Source organism: Oncorhynchus clarkii, chromosome 32, assembly GCF_045791955.1.
Source record: "Oncorhynchus clarkii lewisi isolate Uvic-CL-2024 chromosome 32, UVic_Ocla_1.0, whole genome shotgun sequence".
Taxonomy (NCBI): Eukaryota; Metazoa; Chordata; class Actinopteri; order Salmoniformes; family Salmonidae; genus Oncorhynchus; species Oncorhynchus clarkii.
In genome coordinates this window covers 14216371-14243108 of record NC_092178.1, presented here as the reverse complement: position 1 = coordinate 14243108, position 26738 = coordinate 14216371, and the positions used below count along the sequence as shown (strand labels likewise).

General features: G+C 42.1%; 2 protein-coding genes across 4 annotated transcripts; both read right to left on the bottom strand.

Annotated features, from left to right (window-relative positions):
• Positions 1-1964: 1964 nt before the first annotated feature.
• Positions 1965-7941, bottom strand: LOC139391797 (transformer-2 protein homolog alpha-like). Its single transcript, XM_071139350.1, has 9 exons — positions 7794-7941; positions 6211-6338; positions 5947-6091; positions 5482-5541; positions 5078-5266; positions 3939-4054; positions 3404-3577; positions 2857-2927; positions 1965-2727 (listed from the first exon to the last, which is right to left on the bottom strand). Exons 1-9 carry the CDS (start codon positions 7827-7829, stop codon positions 2717-2719), a joined length of 930 nt encoding a protein of 309 aa, XP_070995451.1. The 5' UTR covers positions 7830-7941; the 3' UTR covers positions 1965-2716.
• Positions 7942-11003: 3062 nt separating this feature from the next.
• Positions 11004-24830, bottom strand: LOC139391973 (coiled-coil domain-containing protein 126-like). 3 transcript variants are annotated; one of them, XM_071139579.1, is made up of 4 exons: positions 24446-24830; positions 12912-13001; positions 12397-12774; positions 11004-12199 (listed from the first exon to the last, which is right to left on the bottom strand). In XM_071139579.1, exons 3-4 carry the CDS (start codon positions 12620-12622, stop codon positions 11952-11954), a joined length of 474 nt encoding a protein of 157 aa, XP_070995680.1. In that variant the 5' UTR covers positions 12623-12774; positions 12912-13001; positions 24446-24830; the 3' UTR covers positions 11004-11951. The 3 variants fall into 3 exon arrangements, with proteins under 3 accessions (XP_070995680.1, XP_070995681.1, XP_070995679.1); XM_071139580.1 differs by lacking the exon at positions 24446-24830 and adding an exon at positions 16805-16827; XM_071139578.1 differs by having other exon boundaries at positions 12397-13001; positions 24446-24711.
• Between the last annotated feature and the right edge of the window lie 1908 nt (positions 24831-26738).

The following is a 26738-nucleotide window of genomic DNA, read 5'->3' as shown; positions in this document are numbered from 1 at the left end:
TAAAAATGGTTTTGTTCTTGAGAAAAGACTTTGAACCTTGTACTAGAACTAATTGTTTCTTATGAATCTGTAGCATTATCTTCTATAGTTTATGTTCCTGGCCACAGTAGTGTGATGGTAGCCATTACCCAGGTGGCTCCACTGTCATTAGGGCCAAGGTCTCCAGATAAACATTTGTTTTCTCCCTTCTATTACACCATTGCCTCTGATCAGTCACCTAGCCTGCCTGATCTTCTCTGGCACTTTTTTTACTCAGTATTTTCTTAGCCAAGGTGTGTCACTCACTCTTGGACTGATTGGATTATCCAGCATGGCAGAAATGCAATGCACAGAGCTGACAATCCCTGTGGTCTTCTATGATCTGTTCTTCTACACCACATTTATCTGAACGCTCCTCTTGAGTGGAGTGTGCCGGCCCTCTTGAGGATTGCACATAGAAAAATAGAGCTGTAATTCGCATTTTATGTGGAGAACAGGTTCTTTCTACAGTATTTAGTGTATTGCTATCTGCAGTGTTGGGTAAGGTTCCCCATGCTGAACACACACTATGAAGGCGTGTCTGACTAGTGTAAACATTAACAAGTATTGTCAAAAACAGAGGAGCAAAGAGGTGCGAATTTAGCTTGTTTGATCAGAGATGGGCTGAATACAATACTTGTCAATCGGGGATAATTAGCTTGAGAACTAGGCACATTTCAGTGAAGGGATGAATGTCAAAAGCAGCGGTTTCATTTATCAATCACGTGCTTATACTGTTCTTACGAGCAAGTCATTGGCAAATACAATGAACAAAAATATAAATGCAACATGTAAAGTGTTGGTCCCATGTTTTATGAGCTGAAATAGAAGATCACATACATTTGACATATGCACAGAAGGCTTATTTCTCTCATTGTGTGCACAATTTTGTTTACATCCCTGTTAGTGAGCATTTCTCCTTTGCCAAGATAATCCATCCACCTGACAGATGTGGCATGAAACTGATTAAACAGAATGACCATTACACAGGTGCACATTATGGTGGGGACAATAAAAGCCTCCTCTAAAATGTGCAGTTGCCACAGATGTCTCAAGTTGAGGGAGCGTGCAATTTGCATGCTGACTGCGGAAATGTCCACCAGAGCTGTTGCCAGAAGATTGAATGTTAATTTCTCTACCATAAGCCGCCGCCATCATTATAGAGAATTTGGGAGTAAATCCAACCATCCTCACAATCGCAGAACACGTGTAAACACGCCAGCCTCCACATCCGGCTTCTTCACCTACGGGATCGTCTTAAGACCAGGCACCCAACAGCTGATGAAACTGTGGGTTTGCACAACCAAAGAATTTCTGCACAAACTGTCAGAAACCATCTCGGGGAAGCTCATCTGCATACCAGTTGTCCTCACCTGACTACAGTTGGGTGTTGTAACAGACTTCGGTGGGCAAATGCTCACCTTCGATTGCCACTGGAGAAGTGTGCTCTTCACGGATTAATCCCAGTTTCAACTATACTGGGCAGATGGCAGCGTGTGGGTGAGCGGTTTGCTGATGTCAACATAGTGCCCCAAGGTGGGGTTATGGTATGGGCAGGCATAAGCTACAGACAAACAATTGCATTTTATCAATGGCCATTTGAATACACAAAGATGCTGTGATGAGATCCTGAGGCCCACTGTCGTGCCATTTACCCATCACCATGTTTAAGCATGATAATGCACGGCCTCATGTTGCAAGGATCTATACACAATTCTTGGAAGCTGAAAATGCCCCAGTTCTTCCATGGCAGACATGTCACCACCCATTGAGCATGTTTGGGATCGATGTGTACTAACTCGCGCCAATATTCAGCAACTTCGCCCCTACTTTTTTTTGTTGTTGGGGCATCTAATCCCAGTCATGTGAGATCTATAGATTAGAGCCTAACGAATTTATTTCAATTGACTGATTTCCTTATATGAACTGTAACTCAGTGACATTGCTTTTATATTTTGTTCAGTGTATTTCACCACTTATATTTATTGCTCAAACAGGTAAAACAAGTACATAAAATCAATCAAAACTTTCGTTCAAAGCTCCTATTTTGCCATGCGGTTCCCAGAGACAACTCTTCTGAATGATACCGTCACACAGCTTAACTTTGAATTCAGAATTAAAATACATTTACATTAAGGATTCAGTTTTATTATTTCCATAAAAACATCAAAATAAACATCTCTGGAGGATATCCCAATAACATCCGAAACGTAATAACAAAGACCCTCCTCAAACCAATGATACTTGATCAATTTCACATTTACTGTCAAAACCAATAAACCCGTTTGAATATTGAACATCCTTTCCTTCGAGGTAACAACTGATCTGACAAGGCTGGATTGGTGAAAGCGATCCAGCCTTGAAAGCAACACAGCAATTCAATTTATCCAGTCACTTATAGATCAGTGACAAGCTGAAGAGAAGGAAGTGTTTTAAAAGATACTCAGACGGGCACAATGAGTTTCATTACTCTCCTCGGTCTTCAGCACAGACACTACATGGATGCATCAAAGTAAAAAAATAAAGACATCTACAGCACGTAAACAAGACTTCTTACAAACTGACTTTCTTGCAGAGGCGCTTCGTCTGTTGACATACACTTCAGTTGGCTTGACAACGCTCCCGATCCGCTCTGTTCCAATGTGCTTAACGAAAATAAAAAATGTAAAAAAAAAAACTTGACCTTGATGAAAGTTTGTTAGTATCGTCCTGTAAAGAGACAAGGATCCATTTTAGTGTGATAGGCTTCATGTAATTGTGAGTCCCTCAGACATCAAACTGAGTATAGTTAAGAGTGGAACAATGGCTTTTGAGGTGTGTGTGGACATGTGTACTTACGTGGGCTGTATGAGCGAGACCTGGAGCGTGACCTGTATCTACTGTAGTAGGGTGAGGGAGAGCGCCTGCGACTGAAGGAGAGAGAGAACAGATTTATACTAGTGAGAGGAATAACTCACAATACCCCAACAGGACAAGTAACCCCATTCATCCCCTCATATTTAACCTGAAGAACACCAACAGTGTTAACGAGTTCAATATGTTCATTTGTATTCCAAATACAGTACCAGTTAAAAGTTAACACCTACTCATTCCAGGGTTTTTATTTTATTTTTACTATGCCAAGAGTGCAAATCTGTCAAAGGCAGGCTACTTTGAAGAATCAAAAATATATTTTGATTCATTTAACACTTTTGGTTAGTACATGATTCCATGTGTTATTTCATAGCTGATGGTTTCACTATTATTCTACAAGTAGAAAACAGTAAAAAATAAAAACCTTGAATGAGTAGGTGTGTCCAAACTTTTGACTGGTAGTGTATAGTCATAGCTAACCGAGGTGAATGTGAATCTATTGAAAGAAGTCAACATCTTGAGTATCACTCACCTGTACTTGTCATACTCATCATATCTGTCATATCCCCGGTCTCCCCGGTCGTATCCACGGTCGTACCCGCCACCGCGCCGATCGTCGTATCGGTCGTACGAGTCCCGTCCCCTCCTCCCTCCACCACCACCGCTGCTGCCGCCACCATTGTTTCGCTCCCCCCCGCCACCATTACTGAGGAAAGGGACAACAAGTGTTAAGATGTCCTCAATCACAACACTGGCTACGTCCAAAATGGCACCAGATTCCCTATTTAGGGGATGGGGTGCCACTTCAGACACAGCTCATAACTCCCAATAAAGTCATCCCCCAGTATCACCACTTCACACCAGGCCAATAAACCAAATCATCCCCCAGTATCACCACTTCACACCAGGCCAATAAACTAAGTCATCTTATCCCCCGGTATCACCACTTCACACCAGACCATCCAAGAAGATAAAACAGCAATACACACAGGAGACAGTTACAGCAAGACAGGTGGAAATCTGCATAAAACCACACTATGAGCAGAGATTCGCCATCCTATACTTACTGCGTGGGTCGGCCCATGTAGATGCCAGGCGTAGGGGTGTGGGCCCTCTTGGTGATAGAGAAGTCCACCCTAATGCGTCTCCCATCCAGCTCCATACCGTTGGCCCGCTCCATTGCCTAGGAAAACAAAGAGGTACAAAAAGACAGCAGTTTAAAAATCCACCACTGAAAATGAGCTCCATCTCATGGGTTCTACAAGTACAGGGAAAGAATTGAGGTAAAGAAAAATAGAGAATAGGTTTGTATTTTAATACTGAGCACAGCTTGAACCATCCCATTGGGCCAACGCTGAACCAAAGATGGTTCAGCGTGAAGATATGTAGAAACTGCTTCTGCAATAGGAGTGTAGGCGACGTCAAGGCGACAGTGGCTAGCCAAGCTCATGTGTTGAAACAAGCCATCGGGGCAAACGGTCGTCTCACGCAGCCGAACTGCGCAGGCTGTCAAATCAAAAGGCACCCAAGAAAGTCATATTTGATGACAGTTTGTCACTTTTAGGAGGTTGGAGTAATAACATGTTCAGCTACTTAAGACATTGTCTCAAACATAGGTTGTGCCTTTAAATGGTGACAATGAACAACTAAGGAAACATTTCACGTCTCAAACCCCAGTCTGCTTCACAAGCATTGCCGGAAGTCTCGCGATGTTGGGCCTCTGGGATTAGACTGAACCTTCATTACAGTGATGAGTTCTCCGTGTCACTTGTACCACTTCATGTGAGGGGCAAGACTGACACCCGGTGGTGCTTACGAGTAATCACACAACCACGAGTCACAATATGAAAACGAAACTACAGTGTACAGACTAGTCCGTGTACAATATCAGTGGTTCCAGGCGAATTAGCATAACAGGCTTATTGAACATTTTACATCTTTAAGAACCGAGGAATAAGGCCATTGATGGCACCAAAAGCAAAGTTACCATCAGTTCTTAGGTGTATCACAACATGATCAACAACATTACTTCTTATAACAAAATACATTTTAAATAGGACCCATCATGTGCTTCTTAATCCATGGCTCTTTCTCAATGAATCTTTTCTTGATTCCTGGCATTCTCACCTTCTCAAAACCCATTGGATAAGTTCTGAGGGGAAGGGCCTTTGAGAAAGATGCACAGACTGCTCTGTTTGTCCCATACCTCCTTGGAATCGGCGATCCTCTCGAAGTAGACGAAGGCGAAGCCACGGGAGCGCCCGGTGCGCTGGTCATAGACCACATTAACCCCAGCCAAAGGGCCGTACCGGCCAAATACCTCCCTCAGGTCCTTCTCCGTGGTGTACAAGCTCAGTCCAAACACCCCCAGACACTGGTTGGGGTCAGGGTTCGCCTGGACGTCAAAGGGATCAGAGTTCACAGCAGCTGATATGAACATTATATTACCACTAGGTGTAGCATGCAATCTATGCCCTCACACTCTTCGTCTCAGTCACACACACACGAGGCATAAATGTGACCATACTGCCAAACCACAGACATAGCATGCTGTGGCCCACTGCGTTAAAACACTATGTAGAAGGCATCACGGTAAGAAGATGTACATACCCTGGCATCCTCACCACCTCCCGCTCCCTGACTGAATGTCTCTTTTCTGAAGTCATGGGTCTATTGACAAAGAGAGGGAGGGTTAATAAGAGGGGTTATTAAATATGCCACATTCTGTTTCCTGTAACAAACGATACATGAGGGGTCAGGACAGGAGCAGCATAGGAATACTAACATTAAACCCATCTGACAATTGTATTTTCTATACAACACAGCGGTCCCTCTACCACAGAGTTTCCCAACGGTCTTCTTGGTAACCAGCAGATAACATATCTGTTGTATCCCTAAACTGGCCCACCTGGTTTAACTAGTTAACTTATTCAACAAGCCCTTAACTAGTTGAATAAGGTGTGCCAGTTTAGGGCTACAACAAATATCTGAAATGTCAGGTGGTTACCGAGGAGAAGGTACTGCTCTACCCCCATCGGCAGCCAGACCCTGACCTGTAAATGATGTGTCACTCACCCTGCTGCTGGGGTGGCGGCGGTTAGGCGATGCACTCTGGCTCTTCTTCTTCCGGTATTCCGGGCTGTAGGAGCGGGACTTCTTCCGGTTGGAGGGGGAGCGAGAGCGGCTGTACCGGCGGTTAGAGTGCCTACGAGAGTGAGACCTGGAGAAAGGATTTACTGTCAAGTTAAGTAAAAGCACAATTTGACATTACCCTTCACAAAGAGAATGGAATCAATGAGATCGGAAGTGGGGGTTCCAATAACAGGAGGACAGACTCACCTGGACTTAGAGCGGGACCGAGACTCTGAGTGTTTGGCGACCCGGGATGGGCTCGGCGACCCGGACCTGCTCTCCGACTTGACCCGAACAGGACTGCCACGGTCCGATTTGGATGGGGAGCGAGAGTCCTAATGTTACAGTAACCGCGTGTTAAAAAAGGCCCCTCTTACTTACACACACAGACAAGCAACTTTTCAAAGTCAGACATACACAACTAGAGCGCATACACTGTGGAGGAAAAGGTTAGCGCTCCACCACGTCTATTACATGTGATAGAGAAGGGGAAAAAATCCTTCAATTGAAATAATAATTTGCTAGAACCCTGTCATAATGTTAACAAATGCCATGTCTCGTTTCTTCTACCTGGGTCAAACTAGTCATCATGCATGTTTTATCTATAGAAAGGGAGCATAGTAGTGTAAAGACACTTGGAACATATACCATACATTTACTTAACCTAGGGACACATTCATTCTTTCTTCCAGTTTCTTTAAATACTCTACTTCCTTCTCTCAGGAATTCTACTGTTCTTCGTCGTTCTTCTTTTTTCAGTTTTCATTTTCTGATTCCGGGTTCTCTCTTCCCCAAATAGAAACAATTTCCACCTTTAGTCATACATACTGCAAGCGCTTCTATATCTGACCACCAATCTTCCAGTTTCATTGATTTTTCCCCTTCCCACATCTATGTTCTGCTCTGTAACTGTTTTTCATAAGGCTTCGTTTATTCTTGGATATTTTCTTCCACATTCTTGGATAAAACTCTTCAAATCCTTCACGATCATTAACCTTAATGAAAAAAGAACATTTAATAAAATTAAAGATCATGAATTTATAGAAAAATAAGATCTTTCGTTAAATAATAATGTATACAGTATCTGTAGCAGGACAAGTACTTGACTTGCAGAAATGTTGTATTACCCTACAACTTCTGTGATGATGACTACAACTGCAATATATTGTTTTTTTTCTTTCTGCAATACATAGTTGTAGCACACCGAGTAAATTAACATTGTGAGATAACAGTTGTCTCACCACTTGCTACCTCTAACTTATTTAACTACACTACAGGAAGTGGCTTGAAGCTCCGATTGCTTGACTGCAACTTACTATTGCGACAAAGGCTTCCACCAAACTTACCTGGGAGCTAGCTAGAACCTAGCAACAGCTAACGTTAGTTGTGTAACGTGTATAACGTTGCATTTACGATAATACCGGTCCGATAACGTCGTTAGCCACTTAGCTAGGTAAATTAGCTTGCTAGCTATTGTATTGTTCAGCTGGCAACAAATAGCGAAAGGTAACGTTAGTTAGCTAATCTGTTTCATTTAGAAGAATAATGTTGAGTTAATCTCGTTAACCCAGCAATCTTACAATTGTGTGAGGAACATTTTAAGTTGCAATCTAACTACTTTTTATTTTAAATTACAAACTAAACTCGCAAATTAGCTAGCAAGCTACAGCGTTAACTTACTAACGAATCAACTGATAACAACCGTAACTAGCTAACGTTAGCTAGCTATGTCAGCAAAAGAGAGGAACGATAAGACATTATTTTGGTTTCCGTTGCACGTTAATACTTACTCGTCCATCAAAGTGTCCATCCTCTAGGTCACTCATTTTGTAATTAGAATAGCTAACGATATTGCTCGCTACGTGTTCAGACAAAATAACCGCGTCCTCCTTTGTGCTGCTCTTTCTCGCGGTGTAACAAGATGGCGGACACTGCAATTTGTTTATAAACTGAAGACTGTGCCGACGTCATCGTGATTCCTGCCACGCCTTTTTGATACTGATGGCAGTTCCATAGTAGTCCATCCAAATGCAAGTGAAGATCTTGTAGGACTATGAATGACAATCAACTGAGAATCTTGACTAGCCAAGTTATCGTTAATCATTGTGTACTAATTCCTCGTGTTATTATTTTTTCTATTATTTCTATTTTTTTCCCCCTCAGTATTGTTGGGAAGGGCCCGTAAGTAAGCATAGCACTGTTAGTCTAAACCGGTTGTTTATGAAGCAAAATCAAATCAAATCAAATTGTCACATGCGCCGACTACAACAGGTGTAGTAGACCTTACAGTGAAATGCTTATTATGAGCCCCTAACTAACAAAGCAGTTAATAATAAATAAAAAACAAGTACATTTTTTTAAAAGCATGTGACAATTTGATTTGAGATGTAGCTATGCTATTACAATAGTGTTCCATTGCTGTATGACCCAAATGGTCATCAAATGTGTACCATAGTAAGCCATTGCAACTCTACCCATTTGACCATTGATGGATATTTGTCTCTGTGTTGAATAGAAAACCCAAGAAATAGGAACAGGAAAATAGTACACAATGCAAACATCAGTCAGATAAGACACATTTCAGATAAGTATTTTACTAAGCATTTCATGTCACCTCATTTGATTCTCGGGGTCTAATGAATACGTGAAATAATTTATAGGGGTCAAATTATCACATGGATTGACTGAACAAGGTTGCAACCAGTTGGGAATCTCATCCCTATAGTGTGCTCTTGTGAATGACTGTGTTAGCCCATTAGCTAAATGGGCTAACAGTCTTGAGACATGTAGGAGACCCGGTTCGATCCCAGTTATTTACAAGAGCAAGATTAAATAGGGAGTGGAATAGCTATCCTTAGAAGTGCTATTCAACTGTACTGTTATGGGGTCAATTTACATTTTTGTCACACTCCCTTCTAACATAGAGGGGAACAGAAGGCACGGCCATGTTCCAGAGAGTATTCACTTTCAGGAATTGGACATAATTGCTTATAGCCCAAACGGCAGAGCCAAATTCATATTAAGAAATTTAATTCAACATGCCACATTGGCTTCAGAAAACACCCAAAACATGTTTAACAGAGTCAAATCAAATTTGTCACATGCGCCAAATACAACAGATGTATTGCCGTGAAATGCTTACTTACAAGCCCTTAACCAATAATGCAGTTCAAGAAATAGTTAAGAAAATATGAACTACATAAACAAAAGTAACACAAAATTACATAACAATAATGAGTCAATGTGCAGGTGTACAGGTTAGTCGAGGTAATTTGTACACGCAGGTAGGGGTAAAGTTATAATAAACAGCGTGTAGCAGCAGTATAAAAACAAAGGGGGGTTCAATGTAAATAGTCCAGGTGGCCATTTGATTCATTGTTCAGCAGTCTTGTAGCTTGAGGGTAGAAGCTGTAAAGAAACCTTTTAGATCTAGACTTGGCGCTCCGGTACGGCTTGCAGTGCAGTAGCTGAGGTGACAGTCTATGACTTGGGTGACTGGAGTCTTTGACAATTTTTTGGGCCTTCCTCTGACACACCTAGTATATAGGTCCTGGATGTCAGGAAGCTTGGACCCATTAATGTATTGGGCCATACGCACTAGCCTGTGTAGCTCCTTACGCTCGGATGCGGGGAAGCAACCGGTCAGGATGCTCTCAATAGTGCAGCTGTAGAACTTTTTGAGGATCTGGGGACCCATACCACATCTTGTCAGTCTCCTGAAGGTGGAATAGGTGTTTTTGTGCCCACTTCACGACTGTCTTGGTGTGTTTGGACCATGATAGTTTGTTGGTGATGTGGACACCAAGGAACTTGAAACTCTCGACCCGCTCCACTACATCCCTGCCTGTTCGGCCCTCATTTTCCTGTAGTCCACAATAATCTCATTGTTTTGCGTGTTTGATTATATTTGTTTTCTTCTACCATTCCTTGCATGCAAAGTACTAGGATGTCGTCTCTGGTTTTGAATCTGAGAAGTTGAATATGAAACTTTGGTCACCTAGAACTTATAGTTTGTAAACTTGATAGACAATGAATGCAATATTTACCATATTGATACTGAAACTGAATATATAAATACTGAATTTTAATTCAATTTAATTTTAAAACTGAATGCAATATTAATTCAATTAACTTTCAAATCATGAAATACAAGTTCAATTTATGAATTCAATTATTCAATTTGCCCATTACAAATTCAAAAAGATTGGCTTCAAATTCAATATCTAAATAAAAAAAGATTGAATTCAAATAGTTTCTGTTGGCACTGAAATCGCTCCAGAAGTCCGTGTGTCGTTGCGATTCTGGATGGCCAGATAGCTCGCAACAATGACAAGTAACTACCATGTGGGGAACCGTAAGTGGCTAGTTTATCTTGTTCTTGATACCATGTCTTGTTTTGAGGTGTTTTCACTGATGTGACGTCTATGCTAATATGGCTCAAATTCGCTAGCTAGCTAACCAACAACTGTAACTATGCATTTGAGAGACAAGTGCTCATTGTTAAAATGTATTTATGCATTTAATAAACATTGTAAACTATTGTGCACGTGCCAGTTTTGTTAAACTACAAACCCATATATTAAAAATATAATTTGAGATCTCATGTATCCATCCTCCTGTGTTCCAGTCGGTTTCTGCTTTGGCCAACTTGCCATTGTCTTGTCAAACAAGGGTGCTGTGTGAAGTTGCCCCTGAATGCTGATCTTGGGTTTTGCTTAAACCAATCCAATGCTTTTAAATCCATGACAGGGAGTGTTCATGTGCACGCTTCTGAAACAGTGGAGAATCTGGAGGCAGCCCATGGTTTGTATTAAAGGGGTAAGCGTGTGCCATAGAAAGGCACTCCAATAAGTAAAAAGCATAAAGATTGGTCTAGCACACTATCTTTTAGGGCTTCCCAGAACAGTCACTGTGTAATGTGATCTCAGACTAAAGGAACTGATATGTGTAAGCAATAGGCAAGCAACTTCCTCAGAGGGCTAAATTGAGACAAAAGCAGGTTGTACATTGATTGGGATAGGAGTTTTTACTGGTCAGGTCAGAAAACCCCCTGGTCCTAACCATTCGGATCTGCAAAGAGAAATCGACAAGGATTAACAGTCTGGGTAGTGACGAAGAGGAAAGTTGGAGTTGGAATTGGGCAATAGCAATCACTTGGTTATCATCCGCTTATTGAGTTACATTCGACATGTTATACACACTCTAAAATCATCACTCGGTCAACGTAAAAGTACATTTCTCAAGCTTTCAAGGAGAGTGCAAATAACATTCTTTGGATCATCACTTTATCCTTTTAAAGTCTACTGTACAACGACTAAATTATTATTATTTAAATGTTTTATTTAATTTCAAACACACACACACACACACCAGGAGCTGCGGTAAACTACAAAATATATCCCAAACTACCATGAGAACATTTTATAGTTCAGCATTCTGATATGGATGGGATTAGAAGCAGTATTGCAAATCCGCAGGCAGTATGTCCGAGGTAAGTCATATCCGGGTGGGAGTGCCATTCACATTCAGCATCATCAGCTTCCTTGAAGACACTACAGAGTATAGAAGTTTGTCTATTTCCTCTACTATTGTTGATGCTATGTTGTTGCCCACAGACATCCTCAAAGACATCCGCAGTTTGTAGACCCATCCATGATGAAACCATTAAAAAAAGGTGCTAAAATGTCTTCGTAAAATGTTTTAAATCAGCTATGTAGTTATTGGAAATGAACAGGCAGTCAGTCCTTTCTCAGGGTTAGGTTTAAATGATCTGGAATATATATATATATCTTTCCTTGCTCCCTTGAGATAATCACTGATCTGTAAATTAATAAACAAGTGAAATGAGAGTTACCACCCTACCGACCTTATTAGATCAGTGACCATCTTAGGAAGAAAGGATGCACTTGTAAAGTACTTGAACAGGGCCTCAATCACTACCCAACCTACTATACCCCTGGCCGAGGTCTGCTGGGTGTGTATGGAGAGATGCGAGCGGTTTCCAGGTGGTGGTTGCCTGGCGTGTCCTGCTTGGTGGCTTTGTGTAAGGCAACTGGAGCTGAGGCCAGGGCACCCACAGCAAGATGGGAGGAGTTAGTGACTGAAGTGTTGGCCACCAGCTCTATCTTCCCCTCCAGCTTGACCAGGCGCGTCAGGATGTCATCCAACAACACCGCTATGGTCCTCTTCAGATCAGCTTTGTTTGTGTGTGTGTGCACGTACGTGAGAGAGAGAAAGAGAGAATAAAAATCTTAAACAATTTGTTTGGTTCAAGTAGAATGTGGTAAGTAGTTTTGTTTAAGTAGTAGATGAGTGTTTCCTCATTTCCAGTGCCACAACAAAATACTAAATGGTGGCTTCTGGACTTTTCTCTAGCTCTAAAGCAACCCTTACCGTAACCAGCCATGGAGGTGCCCTGCGGGCCTCCCGGTGCGTTCCGGTTCTCCTCGGTTAGCACCTTGACATAGCGCCGGCTCAGCTCCAGGATCTGTTGATGCAGCTCGCCACTGCTCTGGTGGTGTTGCTGCTGCCCGGTGTAGAGCAGCAACATGAGCCCCCACGCCAGCCCCATGATGATCAGCAGCACGCTCAGCTTCTGGGACATGTTCCTCCCCAGCATGGTACTGGGGCTGGATGTGGGGCTGGGCCAGGGGAGAGGGGTAGGGGTCTGGGGGAATAGAGGGTGGGACTGGAAGAACAGGGTTGGGAGAGGGGCTTGGGGCTGGTACTGGGTCTGGAGGTGGCTGGTGTTAGGAAAGAAAGGAGAGGGATCTGGAGGCAAATGGTTAAGGGCTAGTAGTGTGTGGAGCTCGGGCTAGTCAGGCAAAATAATGACACAGGGCTAAGGGGTTAGGACTGGGGGATATAGGGCTTGGGTTGGGTTTGGAGGAGTAGAACACTTTACAAACCTAGCAGCCAATCATGGGGCCCAAACCTGGCAGTCAACCATGGGACCCAAACACATACATAGCTGCCTGAGTCATTCAGAGAGGGAGGATCTGAAAGTGAGAGACAGACAGAAACAGGTGAGTCATCCGTGTCATGTTTCAATCTGTGGAGAATCTATGACACCAAGACACAATCAATCAGAAATCTGGGCCGGGTTCAGAAGGGCACATCAATGTTGTGGAACGTACTTCAGAAAGAAAGCACTGTGTAGAACAGACGTCTTTGACAGGGAGGTCGCCTAGTGTTTAAGAGCGTTGAGCCAGTAACCGAAAGGTAGCTGTTTTGAATCCCTGAGCCGACTGGGTGAAAAATCTGTCCAGAAAGGCACTTAACCCTAATTGCCCCTGTAAATCGCTCTGGATTAAAGCGTCTGCTAAATGACTCAAATGTAAGAAATCATGAGCATGGAAGAAACAACTCTGTTAATGGCATTTTTATCTGTATTTCACCACTCATGAGGCTGTTTAGAAATAAATGAATGTAGTAGAACTTAAATGATGCTCTGTTGTGAGGACTTGGAATTCATGACAGCCGCTCTATACATTATATGTAGCCTACATTCTAAATGTTTCTCCCCATTGCATAAACACCTGGCCCAGATCTATGGATTATGAACAGGGCAAAATCACCTCTCTCTGTAGGTCGTCTATTTTTTTGTATTGTAATTTTTACCCCCTTTTTCTTCCCAATTTCGTGATTGTCTCATCACTGAAATTCCCCAATTGGCTTGGGAGAGGCAAAGTTTGGGTCATGTGTAGGGCTGTTGCTGTGACCGTATTACTGCCACACCGGCGGTCACGAGTCATGAAGGCAGTCAAATTCCAAGTGACCGTTTAGTCACAGTAATTAGGCTTCTCCCAGCTCTGATACTGCAAATGGTCATTAGTAGCCTACCAAACGTGCTAACTGCCTGGTACTGCCTTGGGTTGTGCCGTGGCGGAGATCTTTGTGGGCTATACTCGGCCTTGCCTCAGGATGGTACGTTGGTGGTTGAAGATATCCCTCTAGTGGTGTGGGGGCTGTGCTTCGGCAAAGTGGGTGGGGTTATATCCTTCCTGTTTGGCCCTGTCCAGGGGTGTCATCGGATGGGGCCACAGTGTCTCCTGTCTCAGCCTCCAGTATTTATGCTGCAGTAGTTTATGTGTTGGGGGGTCAGTTTGTTATATCTGGAGTATTTCTCCTGTCCTATCCGGTGTCCTGTGTGAATTTAAGTATGCTCTCTCTAATTCTCTCTCTCTCTGAGGACCTGAGCCCTAGGACCATGCCTCAGGACTACCTGACATGATGACTCCTTGCTGTCCCCAGTCCACCTGGTCGTGCTGCTGCTCCAGTTTCAACTGTTCTGCCTGTGATTATTATTATTTGACCATGCTGGTCATTTATGAACATTTGAACATCTTGGCCATGTTCTGTTATAGTCTCCACCCGGCACAGCCAGAAGAGGACTATATAAATACATTTGATTCGATTTTTGGTACTCAGCCCTTTATTGTCCCGCTAAATCACTCTGACATCAATGCAAATGTCTTCGAAAAAAATAGAATCAAACACTTGAGAGCCCATGAGCTTGTTGCACGACATTCCAATAGGCTATGCAATTGCAGGAGACAACAGAGTGATGGCCTCTACTAAAAATAGGAGGATCAGCTTTATATAGGCTAGGCCTACTATATTTAATTCTCAACTTTCCAATTAAGCACATTGCTTATATTCACAACAGGAGTATAGCCTACCTGGCTGGCATGAAAATAAATCACGGGGAAAAGCGCCCACCAGTCGCTATTTAAGTGCATAGATGACATGTATTTTTTCCCGCTGATCCCGTTTCGATACAGGTGCATGATAATGGTCAATTCTAAATCAAGACAAATTTCACATATACTGTATATTTAGGATATGTAAAGACAAGTTTAAAATCAAGAATAGTCTGATGGGTGACAATATTAGCCTATCACTTGTGAATGATGCCCAGCATCAGAAACAATGCCTTTTTTTGCGACTTTTCGAATCATAGTCATACACCTCATGTTGCCTAGCCCATAGGCTTATATGTTTTAAATTAATAAGGTTTGTATCACAAATAAAGTGGCCAAATAACTTCTTAAAATTAAGCACATTCACCTACTTTACAAGGAGTGTAGAGCCTAACTGGCATATATATATAAGCAGAGTGTGAGTTTCAAGTTTGGGGAAGACAATTTTCACCATTACAATGCACCTTTATAATAATGGAACATTCACGCTTATAGCCTACTACTATGTGCGCATTGCTGTGCTTATAACGTGAAGAAATATCCTAACAGTTTATCAACATCTTAAGCTAAACATTCATTTTAAGCTAAACATTCATTTTAAGCTAAATGCAGTGTTGCATCCGCCACATTGCATAAAATGTTTTTTGATGCTAGTGGTTGTATTCATTTGGGATCTATCGCATCCCACAACTGTCCCAGACTATGTTTGGAATATTTATTTCTCGCACAGAATAGGCTGACCTTTGTACTATGAGGATAGTATATTGACATAGGCTAGTGTTCTTGCTGTTATTCAATATGCACCTCGGTATTGGATAAGGACCCGCGCGGCTGCGTCCCAAGACTGTGAGAAAGACCCGATCACGTGATGGAGAGCGCAGCACTCAGGAAGAAGTGCAAAACGGACACTGGCCTCAAAAGGCATGGATTTGTTATGGTGCATTACGGCCACACGAAGGGGATGCCGCCGGGAAATTCTAGGCATTATCATGTGCTTGTCAAATTGTGAATGAGTGACTGTGCAAAAAACCAAGCAGAGTTCATGTCTTTCAAGCAACTTTTTTCAAATCATCGCATTCATTTAGCCTTCCAATGTATTAAACATCTAAACATATAGCCAAATGTTTGTAGAATAACTAAAGTTACATTAATAACTAAATTAAACATATAGGAATAATGATTTCTTTGTTAACCTCTCAACACAGAATAGCCGCATGTGCGCACTCCATTAAATCGTTTGGAGAAAATATCCTTTCTATTTTATTCAGCTTTGTTCAATTGTATTCTTCATACTATAAAATAATACCACTGAATTCTAAGCAAATCTTGTCTGATAAATGAACTAGTGTGGCCCTCAGCCATTTGGCATAGCCAGATCAGGACCTAAAATAAGGACAACTCAGAGTTATGCTATTCTGTTCTTCTGAAATAGACAACATTTTCTTCATATCATGCTTCTTTAGATCTGTCTAAAATAAATGATATATTTATTGTGAAGGTGTAGGCTATATTACATGGATATATTATACTTTTTAAAATGTAGATGTTCCAAAGGTAGGAAGGAAACCAGGAGATGCTAAATGTGTTTATGTTAATTAACGGTCAACAGTTATTTGCTTGACAATCACCGACTGACAAAATTTTGTGACTGCCACAGCCCTTCCTTCCGAAACATGACCCGTCAAACCAAGCTTCTTAACACCCGCTCGCTTAACCCAGACGCCAGGCGCACCAATGTGTCGGAGGAAACCCAGTTCAACTGGGCGCCTGGTCTGCCACAAGGAGTCGCTAGAGCGTGATGAGCCAAGTAAAGCCCCCCTGGCCAAACCCTCCCCAAACCTGGACAACGCTGTGCCAAATGTGTGCCGCCCTATAGCACTCCCAGTCATGGCCGGTAATGACACAGCCTGGGATCGAACCAGAGTCTGTAGTGATGCCTCAACACTGCGATGTAGTGCCTTACACCACTGCGCCACTCAGGAAGCCCAGTAGGCCTATTTTCTAATACAGACAGTGATATATATAGGTTACTTTCATTTTCTAAATCAAGACTGAATAATACATGCAGGTAAAACTGAAATAAAATAATCATATCTCACGTTTCACTGCAGTTCTGTCAATGCTTTAATTATTTCTCTGCTGTCTCATGAGTGTGGGAGTGGCACATCCTATTGAGGGAGTAGATAAGGGACGAGGGACACTGAACAGAGGGGAATAAATTATGAAAATAACAACAAGAGAAGCTCAGGTTCAGTGTACTGTCTCACACACATGCCCTTCCTGTGACCTCTATGGTACCGGCCACACTGATACCGACAACAGTATAGCAGGCAAAACAACTGGGGGGGGGGGGGTGATGACAAGCTACCGTTAAGCCCTTTCAGAGGCCTCACAGAGTGGCCATAGGAACAGGAACGGCCTAACTAGCAGATTGTAACGGGCGAATGTCTCATGAAGTAATCCAAAAACGTGTCGCCAACATCTTGTCTATTTGGAATCTTCCTCTCATTGATCAAGACAGGTGAGTGTATCACATGCGACACTTTGGGGTGATCCACCGGTCTAAATCAATAAGAGAAGATTTGAAATAGCGGTGGTATAAATTGTTGGATTACTTCATGGAGCAAAACATTTATTTTAATAAGAGCATTTTCTAAATTCACACGAACCACATGCAACTGGACACGGACATTTTAGAAGATACACGTTTGGCCGAATCGAGAACGAAGATCGTATCGGCAAGTCAAGGATGGATGAAAATTCTCTGTGCTACGCCAAACAGTACCTATCCAACGGAGCATCACATCAGCCCGTTACAATCTGCTAGCTAGGAACGGCTTAGCCTCTGATCATGACTCTTAGTTCCATTACACATAAGAGTCATCGGACAAAGGTATCTTCCGTAGGAGCGAGTTTTGTTAAGCACCGCGGCGCTCTGTCTGAACATGAATATGCATCGCTTGCGGTACGGATTTGGAAACATAAGGACCTTATCTTTCATATCTGCAACATATAATTTTCATATAACAAAAGGTTTAATTGATACATACCTTTATATGGTTAGGCTTCCTACACTGCCATATTTCCATGTTACAGCGCTTGTTTATGGAAAACAGACGGAGGACAGATTGATATACCTGTGCTAATTAGCTATTTACGCCTCCGAACATCTGTGTCTAAACGGAAGACAGACGCCACAAACATGTTGTCACTGAAAATTACCGTTGGCAGCAACTGTTTTAAAACAGTTTGTATTTAGCATTTGTGAAATTATTTTAATGTGATATGAAAGTACAGGTACATGTTTCTAGAACTGTACAGCAATTGAGAATCATCCACGTTTAGATGGAGTATTTGGCTGTTTTGGCTTCGAGAGCCGATTCACCATGTATACAGAACATGTAAGGTCCTTGGGACTGACGTTTGGCTCCTTTAGTCCAATATTGGGCTAGGAAAGGCAATACATTGGAATAGCCATGTTATAAGCCCTAGAGCCACAAAATGCTAGGAGACTAACTAGCATTTTGTGACTTTATGACACAGCTATTTTATTGCATGACGTTCCATTTATGAAATAAGGTGTTTTTGTTTAGTTCAATATTTCAGTCGAGTGATACAGCCTAGTGGGCTAGTTCAAAGTATCTTCTACTAAAAACAGTCTTTTTTTTTGCAATGGACATGGACGTTACATGCCTGCCAATCAAAGTCAACAAACAAGCATGCGCAACTGCAGAGTAAGCGAACATTTAGTGAAGTAAAGTCCTTTCGTTAGCAAAAGTGTCCGAAAATCAAGCGCAAAAGTGTAAGCATGCATCGAGGATGACCGAAGACAAGGAAAATAACGCTATTGAGGATGATTTGCAGGACGGCGGAGAATTGGTTCGAGAAAAGGGGGCCTCCTCTGTCGTTTGGAACTGGTTTGGCTTTAAGATATCCGACCTCGACCAAAAAACAGTACTGTGTAAATTGTGTCGATGCATTGTGCTAGCTAAAGGTGGAAACAGCAATCTTTTTCACCACTTGAAACCCTGCATGTGCGCGAATATGAAAAATCTACCAGAATACGTGCAACAAACCCCAGAACAGCGGAGCAAGTCCCAAGACATCTTCAAGCCAGACCTGCACTCAGCTACCACTCACTCAATGCATCATTCATTAGTGGTAGTCCCTATGACAAGAAGAGCAACAAGTGGAATGAGATAACGAGTGCAATTACACTGCGAAAGACATGGAATCGATTCAAACAGTGGATTAAGACAGTTTCAGAAAGTTGATTCGAACTCTAGACCCAAGATTCGAGATCCCGAGCCGTAAATACTTCAGCAAAACATGTCTACTAGAACTCTACACAGAATGTTGTGACAGAGTTGCCAACGGAATCGATAATGCGGCATTCTTCTCTATCACTGCCAACTTATGGTCAAGCCGGACCACAGAGCCATACATTAGCCTCACGATTCATTACATTGACGACAACTGGAAGATGCAAAGAAAATGCCTTCAGACCTCTTGTTTCCCAGATGACCACACCTGAGAAATAATTGCAGCTGGGCTGAGGGAGGCACTTTCATCCTGGGGCTTAAAAGAGTATGCATGACTACCAACAGCGGATCAAACATGGTCAAAGCATTGGAGCTGAACAAATGGACAAGACTAGGGTGTTTCGGGCACAGGCTACATTGTTATTGGTAAGTTTCAATGTCCAAAACACAGAGATAGGTAGAAAAATAACATAACTTAAAAACAACAACTTAAATGCAGAATAAACTATTGTATTCCTTATCTCTGTTTAAAGTTATAGCTGGGGCGGCAGGAAGCCTAGTGGTTAGAGCGTTGGACTAGTAACTGAAAGGTTGCAAAATCGAATCCCCGAGATGACAAAGTAAAAATATGTTGTTCTGCCCCTGAACAAGGCAGTTAACCCGCTGTTCCTAAGCCGTCATTAAAAATAAGAACTGACTTGCCTAGTTAAATAAAGGTAAAATAAAAATAGCTGACTACACTGCCTGATCCTTCTTATACGTTAAGCCAAATATATACAGCTATCTATAATATTTTGTAAATGTGTGCAATACCCAAACATTACATGGATTACATTGCTTTTGTCACGTTCTGACCATAGTTCTTGTGTGTTTTCCTTGTTTTAGTGTTGGTCAGGACGTGAGCTGGGTGGGTATGTTGTGTGCCTAGTTTGTCTGTTTCTGTGTTTGGCCTGATATGGTTCTCAATCAGAGGCAGGTGTTAGTCATTGTCTCTGATTAGGAACCATATTTAGGTAGCCAGTTTTGTGTTGGGTTTTTGTGGGTGATTATTTCCGTGTTTGTTTCACCACACAGGACTGTTTTCGGTTTTCACATTTGTTGTTTTGTATATTTGTAGTGTTTTCTCGGTTTTCGTCTTTATTAAAGATGTTTAACCCTAACCACGATGCGTTTTTGGTCCGCCTCTCCTTCCCAGGAGAAAGCCGTTACAGAATCACCCACCCACCAAGGACCAAGCGGCGTGGTAAACAGAGGCAGCAGCAAAAGCAGCAGGAGGAGAAGCAACAGGTGCAGCAGGAGAAGCAGCAGCAGCAGGAGCAACAGCAGCAGCAGCAAAACCAGCAGCAGCAGTGGGAGAGGCTGCACTATTTGGAAAAGTGGACTTGGGAGGAGATCCTAGACGGGAAAGGACCCTGGGCAGAGCCAGGGGAATATTGCCGCCCCAAAGCCGAGCTGGAGGCAGCGAAAGCAGAGAGGCGGCATTATGAGGAGCTAGCACGGCAGAGCGGCTGGAAGCCCGAGAGGCAGCCCCAAAAATGTATTGGGGGAGGCACAGTGAGAGTATGGCAGAGTCAGGAGTCAGACCTGAGCCAACTCCCCCTGTTTACCGTAAGGAGCCATGGATGTTATCGGAGCTGTCGGCGAAGCTGAGGGCTGAGTCTGAGAGGGTCGAGGAGTTATTGGACAGAATGGAGGAGAGTGAAGAATTGGGGGAGTGTGAAGAGAGACAGCAGTTGATTTGGCGTAGTATGCAAGGCATTCGCACCAGGCTGTCTCTCCGTCCCATCAATACAGGTGCTCCCTCTATTCGTCTTTATTAAAGATGTTTAACCCTAACCATGATGCGTTTTGGTCCGCATCTCCTTCCCAGGAAGAAAGCCGTTACAGCTTTTCACATTTCAGTAGAATGCATTCAGTTGTACAACTGACTAAGTATCCCCCTTTCCATTTTATTCAGAATTGATACATTGGCCTATGGTTTCCATATATGAATCTATCCTCTTTCAATAATAAATAGCCTATTCAATAAATGATCCAATTTTCTAAAGGAACATATCTCTCTTAATCACAAGAGTTGTATGTAAATCTATAGATGGATTAAATTTGTAATCACGCCAAGTGTCCACTCTGTAAATGGTAATTACAGCAGATGCCAAGTTATTTCTATTGAATAATTGTGATTCATATGTAATAATTGTTCACCTTTTTATTTTTTAGAGAGGAAAATGAACCTCCGGTTTCCACAGAAGTGTGCAAGAAAGTGGTCAGCACATTTTCCTATAGTTGGAAGAAGCAGAAGGCCCTGATAAGTGTACAGGATAAACTGAGCCTGCCCCTCCACAAGCCCATCACAGAATCCCCGACAAGGTGGGGTTCTCACCTGCCGATGATGGAGAGAGTCCTGGAGCAGGAAAAGGCCATCACACAAGTCCTGGCAGCAGACAAAAAACACAGTAACTTGCACACTCCTGGCAAAACATTGAGGTCTTAGAATCTGTTACCGCAGCACTTACGCCTCTCCAGGATTTCACAGATGCCCTGTCAGGAGAGACATACATGAGTGTGTCCTATCTGAAGCCCGTCCTCCATTTCGTCAAGAGGGAGGTTCTGAAATCAAATGAGGGCGAAGCCAAACTGATCCGAGAGATTAAGATGATGGTCCTCAATTACCTGAATGACAAATACACTGACCCTGAAACAGTAGAGCTGCTCACCATGGCTACCTTTCTGGACCCAAGGTTCATGACCACCTACATGACCACTGAGAAGCTGGTGGAGGTGAATGTGAGAGCTGCCTCTGAGACAGAAGCCCTCCTGGTAGGGAACACAGCCGTGGGAGACTTCTCTCTTGAAGAGGACCAGAGTGAGAAAGAAGCTGCCACTGCTCCACAATCAGTAAATAAGTCCAAGAGCCTTGGTGCCTTTTTTAAGAAAACCAGTAGTGCACCTGCCTTAAGAACACTGAGACAGGTCATTGAGCAAGAGCTGGACAGCTACACTCTGATGGCAGCAGACAGTGAGGCTGATCCATTGGAGTGGTGGCGAGTCCACGCATCCAACTTCTCACAAGTGAGTTGTCAGACAAAGCAATACCTATGCATCCCTGCCACAAGTTGGCCCTCAGAGAGCATTTAGAACTGGGGGCAATGTGTTCACATGCCATAGAGCAACTTTGAAGCAAGAAACTGTCAACAGGCTGGTGTTCCTGACACGGCACTGAATTGCAGTGAATTGTTACATGGTGAACTGAGAAACATACTGACTGTCTGGTTAATGCTGGAAGAAGTTAGTTTGAAAAGGTTTATAACTTGAATTCATAATCACCAGTGTTTTGCTGAAAAAAAGACTGCACTTCTTATATTTGGCCTGAAAGGGTGAAAAACGTTTTCATTTTCTTTACATCCTGAGTACTTTAAATATGTTTGTATTTAATTTTACTCCATGTATCTTTGTTTATGTTTCATGTTTGAACAGTTTTAACCCCGGAAGTAAAAACACGCGCAATGCCCCCTTTCTGTTTGTATATGGTTAAAAGCAATATTTTGTCATTCTTTAAAATTTGAAAGGCTCATAAAAGGTTTGGTACGGTATAGAGTGATATATCGTTATCGTCCCGGAAATATCGTGATATAAATTTTTGTTAATACTGTCCACAACTAAAACAAACTCATAGGCTATCCTACATTGTTCTTTACAAAAGCACAATATCAACTTCGGACAGCAAGTCTGTTCCACTTATGTTAGTGTTCATACAAAAAGAGGGCATGTGCAAGGGAATGGTGCGATAAGATATGCTGTCCACTTCACCTAACCACATATGCTGCTGCTAGTCACAATTACCTCGTTCGTACTCCTGCATATCGACTCAATGCTTGTACTCCCTATATATAGCCATGTTATTTGTTATTTCCCGTGTCACTATTTATATTTTTAGTTTATCTTTAACTCACCACAGTAAATGTGTTTTTACTTTCGATATTCGGAGTTCGCTCGTCAAATCGCTCAATTTTCCATTAATATTTCCTGATATTGTCAACAGCTCACTGTCTATGAATGACAGATGAACAAACAAGTGTATTGGGTTCCTCGACCTCTCATCAAAAGGTACAGCTTTTATTTTTTCAAAATTCCTCACCTGTGATTTAAATGTAAAAAATATTTCCCCTAGTACAGCTGTGGTCATTAATTCATGTACAGATCAAATTTTCAATAGCTGCCAATCCAAATGGCATTTACATCTAAAATAACTTAGTTGGTCACTGACGTCCCTCCTCCATAGTACACCCATTAGAATTGCCGTTTTTCATTTCACAGATTTTACATAATCTCCTGTAGTAGGTCTAGTTTGCAATAGTTCACTGTCGATATGAGCTACAAATCTACAGACAAGTGCGGTGGGTTCCTTGACCTCTCTTAAAAGGTAAAAACATAGTTGGTTTAAGATCTCTAGATAATTTAATTGAGACAAAAATGTAGTTTCTCTAAACAGCAGGTTTGGCTGATTGCACTTTTAAGATGGTCCCTTAGCCACCAGCGTGTAAAATCCAACCATTGAAACTAGCATAGTCACTTTGAAAACGAAGTAAAACAACATTTTGGCTGTACCTTGCTCTCTATTGTCATCTGATTCTGATTGAATTTGACATTTTAATAGTGTGCACATGCTAGGTAGAGATGGTAGGTGGACTCAACTCATAAACACATCATACTTGGTCTATGTAGAGTCAGATGATGGCAAGGATCTTCAACTAGTAGGCATAAACCACCTGAATATTGATATTCATTAGATTTTTCTTTAAGGATGGGTGATTTTGACAAATTACTTGTTATAACAAGAACATTTTCAAACACCCAGCACTAGAAACATATATCAGGGTTGGCCAACATCCTGGAGAGCAAGCAGGATTTTCTTCCAGATGTATTTTAAAGAGAGAGTAAACAAAATATGTGTCCTTACCTTGAAAGCAGTTTATGGACAAGGAGACTGCAATCTATTAGTTTGGTTTCCAACTGCCATCATCCATTAATATTAGTATTTCCCAGAGCTGTGGACTCGAGTCACATGACTTGGACTCGAGTCACAAATTTGATGACTGATTTGATATAAAATAACTTAACTTTGAGCCCAAAGACATACTAATAACTCATACTTTATAACCGTTTGACAAAGACATACATTTCAGCTTGATATTAGTAGAGATAGCTATATTGTTATCTTAATCGTTAGTCAGGCAGTTTTCTAGAAATCTAGCTATAGATAACTAGCTTCCAGTGCTCAGGCAGTTAGTTAGCTGCTAGCCTAGCTTGTTGATATCGTGCATGACGTAAATATGGCTCGCGCTAGCTAGTCTTGACAGTTATCGAACAGGATAGCTGCCCCAGTGTCAAATCAGACATCCACAAAGTTGTCTCACACCTCAGACAGTATTTAATTGCCTTTTATCAAACCCTTGTAAAAACAAATGAACGTTATATTACCTGGATTTGTTCGTTTGAGTCACTCTGCTGTTCAAAACGTCAGTCTGCAATCCCATTCCAAAACCGAGAACAGATGAGTGCACAGGGCAGATACCGAAATTCTGCTAGTACGGCTTCTAACTATTCAATAATCTTCATAAGTAATGTAACTGAAACAAATAGGCAATTCGGAAGTAAAACTTGCATTGTATAATTGTTTGCATGTCTAGGATTTATTTTTTATTCGTTCGCGAGTTCAGCCGGTTTCTCCTCGTGTTGTGTTTTGCGTCATCACGATTCACTGTTTGCCGTAGGGATTTGTGGGAAATATATTGCTCATAAACATGCATGCAAGTGTTTGGTCAATGAGTCCAGTGTGCTCATTCTTCCTTATCATCACTGTAATAGTCATATGTGTAAACATACTGAATTGTAATTGGATGCATTTTACCGCCATATCATATTGTGCTATGATTGGTTAAGACCACCCAACTGGTTAAGTCATGGTCAGTTTGATCCTGGTTGGCGATACGTGAACATGTCAGTTATAGCTAGCTAATAAAGAGCTACATTAAGAAATATCCTGTAGTACTGCATTTTATTATTTTGTACAAAGTGTGCAAAACAAGACAATCACGGCGCTCAATTGAGAAGAAAAAAACATTAAACAAGTTCAAATTCAAAACAGTGTAAGCGTTTTGGAAAGGAATTAATAGATGGCTTATTTGACCGACTGGTAGATGAGGTATAGGTAAATCAAGGTACCTGCGCCTACAATCCTAAATCAATGGCGGGAGAAATGAAAGGGGGGGGGAAGGTGCAGAGACCATTGGTAGAGACCGTTCCCATTGCTTAGCAACGTGGACGCCATGTGCTGAACCGTATGTGAGCACAGGACTTCAATCGAGGAGCAGAGGGATTGTACAACTAAATGTAGTTTAAACGGTATCTAAAAACTTGAGTGATGGAGATGATGTCTTGACAAGACTCCATCGAAGAGTACAGAATGTTTGTTTTGCCAAATAAAATGTATTCTAGGTTGATATACATCCTGGATTACTGCTGGAATTTCCCTCTGAGTCACCTCACTGACTTTGTAAGCCTATTTGCTTTGTTATGTTTGCCTTCAGTTCAGACAACTTAGACAGTGCACACATCCCTTGTATGTAAAATTTCACCAAGTCCATTTTGTTTGGAGTCAGTGTATTTTACAGCCTTCCTCCCTCCATTCCTTGTTTCCTTCCCTTTATCAGCAGATCAATCTAATGGACTACATAGGTGAATAATTATAAAGTTGAGATCATGAGCTTTGGAGAGTGAATTGGTGGCACCTTAATTGGTGGCACCTTCTCCCCTTTGGGGAGAACGGGCTCGTGGTAATGACTGGAGCTGAATCAGTGGAATAGAGTAATGATGCCAAAGTACTATCCTATATGGTGGACTATTAGACATTCACACCAGAGGAGGCTGCTGAGGGAAGAACGGTTCATAAATGGCCATTCGCATGAGCCACTCTCCCCTCAGCAGCCTCCTGTGGTGTGAATGTCTAATAGTCTACCATATTTTTACCTTTAATTAACTAGGCAAGTCAGTTAAGAACAAATTCTTATTTTCAATGACAGCCTAGGAACAACTGCCTTGTTCAGGGGCAGAACGACAGATTTTTATCTGGTCAGCTCTGGGATTCAATCTTGCAACCTTTCGGTTACCAGTCCAACACTCTAACCACTAGGCTACCTATTGGATATATTGGATACTCCTTTTGTATCAGTATTTTATTTGAGGAGGGAAGGCATACTTTGCAGAATCTGGGTACTCAATGATCAGAACTAGTAATCATACCCCAGTGCTGTGGTAGCTGTTGTTGTGTTTTAGGATTGTGGGTGAAGACGATGGCGGCAGACTATATTCTCCCCCAGAGGAATATGATGAGTATAAAAGAACAGTGTTTCCCCAGCGACTACACAGCAGGCTGTATTTGAGCTTTGGAAGGCCAGGGGGAATAGACTGTAAACTGATCGGCCCAGAGACACCTTGCTTCTGCACACACAGGTACACTTTAACAACATCATCCATCTCTAATACAACACTGATTAATTCATTAAGAATTGTGCAGCCTCGAAAATGTAATAGCGCTATGGCCTCCTCAAAGAGGTCTGAATCTTTATGGCTGAGGAGGAGGTATGGTTACTCAGGAATTGCATGGTCAGTGGTTCAAGCATCACTCCAGCTATCCCTCTTAATCGCTACACTTGGGTTGAACCCCTCCAGATACAAACCACATCAGACAGACTTTCAGGAGGTTCCTGTTGGA

What these genes read in the sequence shown, in the direction of transcription:
- LOC139391797 (XM_071139350.1), bottom strand. Translation starts at nt 7,829, where the DNA reads ATGAGTGACCTAGAGGATGGACACTTTGATGGACGA. An exon ending in GAGGTGGTGAGGATGCCAGG is followed by an intron (nt 5,267 to 5,481) that starts GTATGTACATCT and finishes TTTGACGTCCAG; the next exon opens with GCGAACCCTGACCCCAACCA. An exon ending in GATGAGTATGACAAGTACAG is followed by an intron (nt 2,928 to 3,403) that starts GTGAGTGATACT and finishes TCTCTCCTTCAG; the next exon opens with TCGCAGGCGCTCTCCCTCAC.
- LOC139391973 (XM_071139579.1), bottom strand. Translation starts at nt 12,622, where the DNA reads ATGCTGGGGAGGAACATGTCCCAGAAGCTGAGCGTGCTGCTGATCATC. An exon ending in CACCTCCATGGCTGGTTACG is followed by an intron (nt 12,200 to 12,396) that starts GTAAGGGTTGCT and finishes ACACAAACAAAG; the next exon opens with CTGATCTGAAGAGGACCATA.